This window comes from Lepisma saccharinum, chromosome 11 (assembly GCF_977018435.1).
Source record: "Lepisma saccharinum chromosome 11, izLepSacc3.1, whole genome shotgun sequence".
In the NCBI taxonomy this organism is placed as follows: domain Eukaryota; kingdom Metazoa; phylum Arthropoda; class Insecta; order Zygentoma; family Lepismatidae; genus Lepisma; species Lepisma saccharinum.
In genome coordinates this window covers 49,153,639-49,165,909 of record NC_139239.1, presented here as the reverse complement: position 1 = coordinate 49,165,909, position 12,271 = coordinate 49,153,639, and the positions used below count along the sequence as shown (strand labels likewise).

General features: G+C 36.5%; 1 protein-coding gene across 1 annotated transcript in view; it reads right to left on the bottom strand.

Moving 5' to 3' along the window:
* Positions 1–464: 464 nt before the first annotated feature.
* Usp39 (ubiquitin specific protease 39) overlaps positions 465–12,271 on the bottom strand; it is a 37,210-nt gene continuing 25,403 nt past the window's right edge. The window contains exons 5-11 of the mRNA XM_083131801.1: positions 11,799–12,024; positions 9,241–9,527; positions 8,821–8,949; positions 7,525–7,586; positions 6,558–6,693; positions 4,914–5,000; positions 465–738 (exon numbers count right to left, since the gene is read on the bottom strand). Coding sequence (XP_082987927.1) covers positions 691–738; positions 4,914–5,000; positions 6,558–6,693; positions 7,525–7,586; positions 8,821–8,949; positions 9,241–9,527; positions 11,799–12,024 — 975 coding nt within the window. The 3' untranslated portion in view covers positions 465–690. The remainder of the gene's footprint in view (positions 739–4,913; positions 5,001–6,557; positions 6,694–7,524; positions 7,587–8,820; positions 8,950–9,240; positions 9,528–11,798; positions 12,025–12,271) is intronic.

Sequence of the window (12,271 nt, the reverse complement as noted above, 5' to 3'; positions counted from 1 at the left end):
AAAATGAATGTTACACAAAAAAGTATAGTTGTTAGTTGTAGATGAACCAAATTATATGAATAGCAGATAATAATTGCTAAATTGTGATGGTTTGCTGGTTTTATGAGTTGCGATTACTAATTTCAAACACTTATTCTTATCTCAAACTCTATCCCAAGCTTACCTGCTTGAATCAATGAGCAGAATTTTATTGTTCATCTGAAGAGCATCTGCTTCTAAGTACATCCTGATTCAATGGGAAAGATGACAGACAAAAATGCTGCTAAATCACACCTAACCAGCGAACATAAAGTAGCACATATTTGTATGCCATATCATGAACATATTCATGCAAATACTTGACCAAAGATCACAAATATATCAGAGAAATGGCTCTCAAAATTTTTCAAACCAACTTTCTCTAGAGAAACAAAAGGAGCTGTCCTCTCTCTTGAATCATCTGTATTGACTCCCCAATAATAAACAACTTTTGCTTTCAATCTTTTATTGAATCAGTATGATCCAGGATACTTCTTGCGTAACTTCACAAGTTAAATACTGTTACTGAGACAGTTTTGGAATACTTTCAAACCGAATTCCCAGAATATACATTGCAACTATCATTTCTTTGAAAATGTGATTTTGTAGCTGACGAGTTCCTTCCTTTCACTCAACTCAAAGAGAATGTCGTGTAGAATTCTTCTCATGTTGTCATCCTGAGTCAGACATTTTTCTGGATTCCTTTCTTAGCTCATAAATCTTGAAAGATAGAAAAAAAGAGGAGAATAAGAAAACAACAATAATATGTATAATTATAAAAGAAGTACTGATTGGCACAAACAAAAAGTAATTGTCAAATTGTTTTATTGTCAATGGACTCTATATTTCTACAAACTATTTTTGTAATGAAAAACAGGTGTTACCAACTTCTGTCAGTTGTTCTGTTCAAGAAAATGCCCGTCACCAAGGCATATATTTTATACTTCTCCAGATACAGGACTACATGTAAATATCTATCTTCAATTTATTGGTGTTGAGTTTGGCTGTAAGGTGATAATCTAATTGTTCCCAGCAAACCTCGGTATTATATTTAAGCTGCGGTGTGCAACCAGGCACTCTCCGCTCATTCTCATGCACATTTTCATATCCTTCGTTAAAGATCTTAACCCACACCTCTACAATGTAATCACAGATAGCAGCACTGTCTCTACACACCTCACACAGTTGACGATGAATGTCTACCAGTTTCAAATTCCTTGCACTCAAGAAACTGATGACAGACCAAGCTGCTTACTTCTCTCGAACATGTTCACTATGCAGTACACAGGCAAAGAGCTTTTTGTATCACAATTGCACCTGTGGCTTTGCCAAGGGAGGTACAACTCATGTGTGCACAATTGTGACCATAGCACTACAGCGGCTACATTTGTGAATGGGAGGTGTGGTGACATACAAACAGATGCTCTTATTTAATGGTGGAGACTTAGCATGTAGTTGACGGTATGCAGTAACCACTGACAATAAAAGGGTTTGGAAATTACATCTTTGTTTTTCTACTGCCAATTGAAACTTGCTGTCTGGATGCACCTTACATAAGTTTTTAAAATACATATCTAACATAACATAACATTGAAGTTGCGCATTTCCACGTTGCAAATTGGATAGTTTTTTCCGATCCAACATGAATATCTAACGTGCTGACACAGGCATGTTGGAATTAACAATTAAAAGGCAACACAAAAACACCCAAATTAAAACTCAACCAAGCTTTTGATTCCACTGATGACTTTGAGACAAAGTCAAAAGCCTGGCAAAGTTCTAATTTGGTTACTTGTGCTGGTTTAGTGTGACTTTTAAATGGTAAGTTCACCATATTGTTGCAATACTAAAAATATACAAATTTTGAAGAAATTAATGATTAATATATAACAATACAGAGAAGTTATTTCAGCTTTCTAAATCACCAACATATATTTGCACTTTGTAAGTTGCACAGCAATTGAACTCAACAAGAGAGCAATCCTAACCTCCACACGAAAGAAATAAATTATTCCAGTATTCTGTCACATATATTTATGTGTATTTTTGTTATTTACTGCTACTTTTTGACTAATTGCATATATGAGGATGAGTGATGATAAGATAAAATGGATAGAACACCATTACCCAGGCCAGGTCTCGAGCCTCGGAATTTTGGTGGTGAAATTGAAATTCGAGCACTTAACGTGCTTCATCCCAATATGATGTATCACATATCAAACACTAAACATTTCATTATATTGATACTAATGCTCATAATGACTCCTGAATATATTTGTAGAATGTTTCACAACAAATATGTATCAACTGTAAATTTACAACACATTCTACATTCTATGATTCTTGTATGCATCAATCACAATGTAAAAATAGTCTGTTGTTTCTCAATCTTAATGAAATACAACCAGAAAGTACACAGCTCTCTTAACAAGTTGGTACATCTTAGGTACTATCTTATGTCAAGTTCTCACAGAATCATATACTTGTTGCCTAACTGTAAAACTACAAGGTAACCAAAAAAGTTCTTGCCGTTTTTGACGTCCCATTAATCATGTGCTCACAGAGAGGAAATGAAATGACGCACGTGCCTGCCAAGCAATCGGGAGTTAGTCTGACCATCGTCTGTCAGTAATACAGGCACGTTGCGCACACACAGCAGTCATAGCTCGCAGTGGACGACCACATGTGTTGGATGACAGGGCCCTGAAAGCAGCCATCGAGGAGGACCTAACGTGTGATGAACTTGCAGAAAGGTTCCATAATTCCACTGAAACAGTCAGACTGCACCTGCATGGGATAGGGAAGTCATACAAGTTAAGCAAGTGGGTACCCCACACATTGTCGGCAGCCAACAAGGAACAACGGGTGACAGCCTGTTTGTCCTTGCTCACTCGGCACCTGAACACACCCATATTTGATTGCTTGCTCACTGGTGACGAAAAGCGGGTCCTCTACGACACACCCAAGCATACCAGACATTGGTTGTCGCCACGTGACCCTGTTCCTCACACCTCAAGGCCACCTCTGCACCCACGAAAGGTTATCCTCTCTGTATGGTGGAATTGTCGGCAAGTGGTGCATTACGAGCTCCTTCCACCTGGTCAGACCATCACTGCTGAACTCTACTCTCAGCAGTTGCAAAGGGTGCACCGTGCATTACGGCAGAAGGAGCTGGCATTGGTGAATCGCAAGGGTGTGCTGTTCCTGCACGACAATGTTAAGTCACATGTGGCAAAGATGACCCAGGAGACCCTTCAGCAACTTGGCTGGGAGGCATTGTGCCATCCACCATATTCACCGGCCCTTGCACCAACAGACAACCACCTCTGTGGGAGATCCTTCACAAATGAGGGATGCCTGCGGAACGCAATCACGGACTTCTTTGCATCCAAGCCCACCGAGTTTTATCACCAGGGTATTGTGCAGCTGCAGGAACGTTGGCAAAAGGTGTTAGATGCTGATGGAGATTACTTCGAAACCTAAAGGTACGTACTGTCCACTGTATTGCTCTTTTTTTTATCACTGTTCTAGAATGGCAAGAACATTTACAAAAGAGTATAATATATGGATTTTAAATTTCTATTTACTTTGCATCACTTTCCTGCCTCTTTTGGCTATGAGGATGAAGGATGATTGGATGAAATAAAATTCCTGGTTGATTCAGCACCAAGGCTATTTGCATCTGTCTCGATTTATGGGGTCAATGACCTTATCAACAAATACATAAAGAGCAGGTCTTAAGTAAAGCAAACATTAATTAAAACTCGTGTGTGGAGATAAATATCTTACCTAGACTAAAAGTAATAATATATCTGAGGACTTCAATTTCCATACCTATGCTAAAAGCTAAGGATGCAAAGGGCATTCAGCACATGGATGGACAACTCCACAGAGGATTATACTCGCTGTGGGTCCAGGTGCCAGAGCTTTGCTGACCTGCAAGAACGCAGTTACCAGGGTGAACTACATGAAAGACAAGCTGACTTGTGAATCCCCTCTTAGGAATATTACCCCTTACATTGATGAAGGGGCAATCATAAGCAGACATAGAACACAAAACCCTAAGTTTTTTTTGATTGACTGATTGAGTTGGTGTTTTAAGTCCACTTTATGCACAGTAAGGCTAATCGGGAATCAGCCTACAGTTTAAAGTGGGATCTGAACCACTATGTGTCTCCACTGGGTATTGAACCCTGGACCTCTTTATTACAAGGTGACGACGGTACCACTGGACCATCGGGGAGGCCTACAAAATCTTAAGGAAACCTATTTGCCATAGGTTTATGCATTAGCCTCCTCAAGTATTTTCCAGGTGAAGAGACTCATATTTGAGTGCCCTCTGAAAAGGCCACCTCCTGCATTAATCTGACTAGTTTGCATGGACTACACTTGGTGAAGAAATTGGCTTCTCCAAAGAGGCACCAGCCAAAGCAAAGGACATGACAGCACATTCCTGATCAATAAAAAATGTAACACATGGCATAAGAGCCTGTGAGGTCCAGTCTGCTAGCCTCACTCCCATTAGGGGAAAATCATCCAATCAGTTACAGGGTGACGTGTGATCGTTGTTTTAGATTTCCATGACCAGGGTACGCTACTCATTCGTAGCTCACTAATTTCCTGCCTTTGAGCAGTTACTACAGTACGAAAAATATGGAGTTGGCGGTTGTAAAACATTGAGACATTTTTATATCCTTGCACTTCATTCTGTAATACTTGTGGGAAATGGATGTTAACAATATTATGGTGTTGCATCACATCACAAAAAGCAACCTTTCAACTTTTGCAAGTTCAATCCTCTTCTTTTGAGTTCAGGAGGGTACAAGATGGGGAAAGCCATTGCAAAGCTTTTATTGTGTGCTGATGTTTTCTTAATTGGCTAAACAATCACTCACCTGAATGTATGCTTCTGTCAGGGTTATCATTTGTGGTAGGATGTCAGTTACATGAAGGTCCTGCATTTCATACCACTTTCCTGTGCCCTGCAAGAAATTATGTGCAGTATCAGTACTTCATAAAAACATTATATTTCATGCTTGCATTATTCACCTTCCATTATTATACAAATTCAATCGCTACATCGTACTTCATATACTATAGTGGTTATGAAACTACATTCTAAAAATATTTCAACATTCATCTCACAATGTCAAATTTCACAAAGGCTGAATTGAATTGCCTTAGTAACTACTAAAGTTAATCCATAACAATGTGAACATTGTTACACACATATCATATGTAATGGAACTCATTTCTCAACAATACACAAGAATATGAGGAATACTATTGTTGACTTGGGAAAGAAAGAAATTTCAAAATTACACACATGGTAATCCATTATAGCTGTCACAAAAACATTGCAGAAAAGAGTCCACTTCATTACCAGTTATTGGTATGATGAATCACAGTGCATACCACAAAGGCTAATTGTACCCTGTGCCATGCAAACATTTAAATTTCCTATAAACATGTACCATTTTACGATGCCCTGATGTGAAGGGATATGGTGACACTTGTACTCTCATCGAAAAGATCTCTTGGTCCTTGTAACACTTGAAAATTTTGCACACCATACAATGCAACATAAAAACTCAATATGCTGACCAAGACAGTAAACAAGAAAAAAGAAAGAAAAAGGAAAACAGAGAAGAGGAAGGGATTATCTACATTTTATACGAAGTGAAATGTAAAGAATGTCAGTGTGTGTACATAGGAGAAACGAAAAAGAGGCTGAAAGACAGGTGGAAACAACATAGGGATGATGTACGACTTAAGAGAGAGATAAATGCGATATTTAAACACAAGAGAGAAACAGGACATGACATAGAGTGGGATGAGGCTAAGCAGATAGGAAGGGAGAAGAGAATGCTAGTGAGAAAATGGAAGGAGGCCAAGGAAATAGAGAAGAAAGGTGAAGAAGACACAATGAACTGGAATGGGGGACTGAAGTTAAACAAAGAATGGAAGAAGGTGTTAGAAAGAGTGGAAAGGACAAGAGAGAAAGAGGAGAGAAGAAGGAAGAAGAATGAAGGAAAAAGAGCGTGAAATAAAGAGTCCAACCACATTCTAGATGGAAGTAAATATGTTTAGCCTTTTAGGTGAAAGTACAGTTGACAAGGGAAAGCAACCTGCTAGAATGTCCCACAACAACTTTCTAATAGTCTGGAGGGGAGTAATGTTTGTGTATTTCATATCATGGAAACAAGGCTTAATGGTGTTATAAATGCAACATGCTCGCTTTTGCATGTTGTGACCACGATGTTTGTCTCTCGTGAGCTAGTGCTACTAAGCAGGCGAATCGACGCTAAACCATCCATTCACCCTACATTAGCACCCTTCCTGCTCACATTCACACTGTTCAGATACGTACATTACCTTCTTGCATCCAGTGGTTCACATTACCATCTCAAAAAGATCACTCTGCATATCTTATTAGATACAGGATGCAAAACACAAAGTTTCAACAATAAGAAGTCTCAAACTATATATACAAACAAAACCTTAAATAAAATGTTTAGAAGTAATATATTCCTACTTACTTTATGTAGAACATGTACTCGATATGTTCCTTTCCTAGGTTCTCCATCATGGACAATGTTTGCCAACAGATCATACGTAGTATGGGGATGCTCAGCACGTACTTCTGGTGTTAAAATGTCCCCAAAATCAACATTCCTGGAAGTGATAATGAACTGTGTTTAAGATGCAATAATTTCATAGATGAAGTGTATGTTTTCACTACACGTAACTTTTACTGCCATCACAGTATAATACTCTAGTTTACATGTTAGCTTTATGTATACTATTTTGATAATTAATTTTGCTGCTGCTATGATTGACACTTCATCTATACATGTTCTAACTTTGTAAAATTTTGTCAAGTTACCGTTTGTCATTGCAGCATGCTGTGAAGAAGGCATGCGAGAGAGAAGGTATTTGAAGGAACGGCACATACATTCAAAATATCAGAGGTGTAGACAATGTTATCAGCACCACACTCTAGTCACTTTTACACCCCAGAGCTGTTCCAAGTAGGGTTATTGTTGGAAATTCTCCCACCTGAAATAACCCATCCCTTGAACTGAATGCCAGTCTTTCCCATGTGTTCCTCCCCACTTTCCGACTGGAACCACAGCAGCTCTCTTAACAACACATCATTCAAAGTAAAAATTTGTAGTCCTAGTAATATTAAAGTAACCTAAAAATAGTTATTATTTATTAACACCTACTTTTGCAGTAAGCTATGAAAATGCAACACTGAATTGCAGTACAAAATAACAATATTTTGAGAAAAAAAAAAAATTACATCCCTACTTATGAGTCAAAAAGAAATCTGCATCCTTAATCACAATTTTCAATCTAAACATCAGAATTCTGAGAGACAACATTTTGGTTGGTTCTCTGAAAAACCTTTGAAATAAGGGAGGAAAGCAATTTAACACTGTATATGGACAAGAAATTAAAGAAAAGCATGCTAAAGGTTAATAGCATGGGATTTATACTTACTTTATGGGAAAGTTGACAATTGTTGGATTCTTCTCCACAAAAAATGTGTTCTTTGTAAATCTCTAAAAGAAAATAACAAGTAATTAATGGAACTTTAACAGTGATCTGATATAATATACAACGAACTTGAATTAGCTACCATGTACACAACTTTATACTTAAATAATTCAATTCAAAGTGTCAGGTATTACGAAGTTCCACAAAAAAAGAGGTCAAATTTGTTCTAACGTTATCATCAATGGCAAGAGAAACACTGTAATCCCAATTTTAATCATTACCTGATTTGCAATTGGTGCCGATAATTGCACGGTGATGCATTTCTATGAACATTAATTTGCACATTGCCCTCTTTTAACATTTGTTGAACTCAAAAAGTTAGTCACAAAAATAATACAATGAAAGCCTGAATGTTTTCATGGGTTTCTCAATCGCATTGTGTTTTGTCTTATCTCTGGACAGCAGGTAACATGCTCTATCTAGCACGAGGCACAAGAAGATATTTAAGAAATACATTTTTCAACAGCAACACCACAATGGTGCATGTACAAAATGTCATCCCCCATTTATCTCAACAACAGTCAATGAGGACTTTTCAAAATGTAGATAGATAATAAATTTTCAAAATCTATTTAAAGAATATTTTCAAAATAGATAACAAAATAAACACATCCCCAATCCGATTTGATAGTGCTGTTAATAACAATATAAACTGACTGAAACAATTTCTGGATGTCCACTATTACATAAAACGAAAATCCCCTTATTTCTCCTGGTTTTCCAGACCAGATCATCAGAGCAATTAAATTAGATGAACATGCGTGTAAGATGATCACTATACTTCAGCTAAAAACACTATAATTGTTTGTTTCACCCTTTGCTAGTATCTTATATCCTCTAACATATTGATGGGAATATGCCAATATTCTAGAAGGCTTTGATTGTCAATCTAAAAATAATTATTTCACCAAGGCTTTTCGAGTTAATTTGAAAAACAAATACATTTTCATAACAATGCATTAAATAGTAGAAATCACAATAAAATATACAATGGAACCCCAGTTTTATGCATTATGCATTCAATCTTTGTAGTCCCGATAGAGCAAAATGTCATAAAAGTTTCCCAGATTTTACATTTTTTTGCATTTCAAGTTTTTCACCTTGGTCTCCTGAAAAGCATACATAAAATCGAGGTTCCACTGTATTTCTATAAACTGACTAATTTTACTGACAGGCTTTTCTTTCTTACTTCAGAACTAACAAATACCTAATGTGAAAATGAATGCAGTATATATTTACCTTGATGTATAAAATTAAGTATGGAGGTAACTTTGTTATCTCAAATCTCTTCATGAAATTCTCCTTGTAAGTCTTGTATTCTTTTTCAGACTGGGCATTAAATTTAGTTAGCAGTGTGTAGAGATTCACCTGGAAAAAAATATATTAAAAAAAATTGCAGCATAGAATAATACAGTGAACAAAAGTATTAAGTCACAATTTTCCACTAACTTTTCAGTTAGACATCAATAAAGTCTTATTACAAAACATAATTCAAATATCCCTCGCATTTCTCCAACCACTACCAATAATAACAATGTATACTTTCATAATTTTAGGACATCAAATTCTATGCCTTTATAACACAAACATATGTAGTGAAGAATGAATTATTTACCTTCCAGAATGTGCTACAGATGAGACACACTTGAAATGGCTTACCTGAGGAATAATGTTCTCCCTGAACTCATCCTTGAATAAAGGTGGTGGAGGCAAGTCACACGTAAGGTACAAGAAAGGTGAGTCTGCGACCTTCTCCTGGTACTCGTCCATCTGGAGCAGAGCTTCCTTCTGCTTGTCCTCCAATTCAATCGGAGGGATCTTCCTGGTGTAGATGCGCATGGAGCCTAGAAATGTCTGGTAGATGATGGAGGAATTGGGTTTCTTTGTTCCGTTCAGGGCCAGATGAAGGGCGTTGAGAAACCACGAGAGGAAGTCAATCGGATCACCTAACCAGATCAAAAAGAAAATAATTATGAGCAATATCAGCAATTCCCACAACAATTCTACTTTTAAAAAAAATAGAGATATATGTTTTCTGAGGTAAATGGAAGTTTCTAATGAGTATTGCCAAAGAAAACAAATATTCAATTCCAATTTATCTTCAGATAGGCTAATTGGAACTAACCCACCAGTTTAAAGTGGAACCCAATTCATTGTGCAGTCTGTCTTCACCAGGAATAAAACATGGGGCTCCTTGACACTAAGCATTTGTATACATTAGAGAAGCAGCAGGGAATTGTCATATGAAACATGGCTTTGAACTCCTGTGCCAAAAGTATTGCCACGATTCTTGATGGAAACTTCACAAGCTTTCTTTTGTTGTTTATTTCATAGGATGAACCACTATGCTATTGGAGAAGCCCCCCAAAATGATGATAGGTTCAGCATATGAGGATAATGGGACAAAAGCTACCGTGTGTAGTGACACATTTGGATACTAGTGACCAACATCTGGGAGACTTCATAATTTATGCAACCAACTATCAACATAGATCGATTACAGCAAGATGAATATTTTATAGGAACAGTATGGATGATGATGTCACTTGTTATGTGTCACAAATACAGACATAGCATGAGAAAGTAAAAAAAAATGTCACATGCACTTGTATTGTGAGAGGATGCAATGGGGAATAGAGGCAGTGAGCCCTGTGATGCGGGCAACATTCCTAAAGGTGCAGGGCTTGCACCACTATCTTCTCACGACATTACTGTGGAGTAAGGAGTGCACATTGCATTTTTCATCAGCTTATGCAGATCTCTGGTATACTGTGCTGCTGTTCTACCAACTGAGCAAGCCCTGGCTCTGGATGATTTTTCTCATCTGCTGTTATACCTGTCTGAAATTTTCTTCATCAGTGGTACTCCAACAGAACTGTTGTCTTTGAACGTTGACAGTGCCTTGTATTTCCTGTGCAAGAAGATGTACTTTACAGAACTTCAAGCGAAAAATGCTGTGTATTTCTTTTTAAATTTCTACATAGTATATCTCCTGTGTGTGCCACACTATAAGATAATGTTGTTCCTTGTGTCAAGACATCTCTCTGTCAGGGTTAAGAAGCCTCTATATTTCACTGTAATTTATCTCTGTTGATATTTGATTGCATAAATAACAAATTCATACTGGCAAATTGTCTGGGGCCACCTGAATGGCATGTGGTTCAGATCTTACCTTAAACCTTAGGTCAAGTCCCAATTAGTCTGAGCATAAAGTGGACTACGAACAAACTTTTGTCACTAAGCATTTGTATACATTAGAGGAGCAGCAGGGAATTGTCATATGAAACATGGCTTTGAACTCCTGTGCAAAAGTATTCCCACGATTCTTGATGGAAACTTCACAAGCTTTCTTTTGTTGTTTATTTCATTTGGCACTTTCTCTTAAACTTTTAAGATCACAAGTTATAAACTTTATTTCATTTCATTTATTTATCCATCACAGGATCAAAGTCCCATTTATGCTGAACATAATATACACAAAGATAATGTTAATAATAGTACACACAAATGTTACAATCATGTTAATGTTAATATATAAAATAATTTTAAAACGTACGATAGCTTAACAACATATTATGAATACAGTTAAAACTCATTTACAGTCATATCCAATACAAATAGAAAGTTTTACAGAATTTTGCACCAAATAACATATAAATCAAAAAATATGTCCAAATCATGCACTAGAAATAACTCATTAAATGATTCCTGAACTCTTACTATTGGAGAGTTTTTGTGTATGTTTAACCTTAAGAATGGCATGAAGAAAGTATTCTGTTCCTTGCTGTAAAAGATGTTACATAGAAGTTTATTTTCTCTAACAGCTCAGAACATTGCCAATCTTCTGTTACTAATTTACATAAAAATATTAGATCATTAAAAACTCTTCTACATAAAGGCCTACATAAAGTTCCATAATTTCTATTATGATATCAAATATTGCTTCAGCTGGGCTATCAAGCTTTCCTAATATGATACCAATACTTGAACATTGTAGCAGTTTAAAATTAATTGAACAGAATAACTAAAAACTACAATATATGCTATTGTATATCCAATCTATTTTCTTGGCATGGATGTATCCTTGCTTTTTCCCTAAGTTTTGCAAAACAAATGCAACAACATCATAACTAAGTGAATGTAAGTTATAAACAACGGTAAACCAAATACAGAGAATAATTACCTTGAATGGGAAACCAAACATAGAGAATAATTACCTTGTTCTATAAACTGGAACTTCTTTCTGCTCCATAATACCACAGCTTGAAGCATTTCATGAGGCGATACATGAGCCTTGAAGTTACGAGGATTCCACAGCTTCCTCAGAAGTTCTCCAAAACGCTGAACAAGGAGAAATGAACTATCGCCAGGAGGTCGTTTTACTTTGGCATAATTATTTTCTCGCAGGAAATAATTTCTCAGTGGTGGAACATGTGATAGTGCCTACAAGAGAAAAACCAACATGCATTTAATTTGTGAATGTGAGTTTTATGAAAATAATTGTAGAATGCAGATAAATTCAATCAACTTTCTCTGCTCTATTGGGTTCAATATTTCAGAAGTGTGTTAAAGAAAATACACATTAAAGTGAAAACAGTGAACCAATATTTTTGTATATGGCAAATTATACAATGTCAATGCACAAAATTAACAAAATTTGACAGTTACTGAAAGTGAATCAGTGTAAATA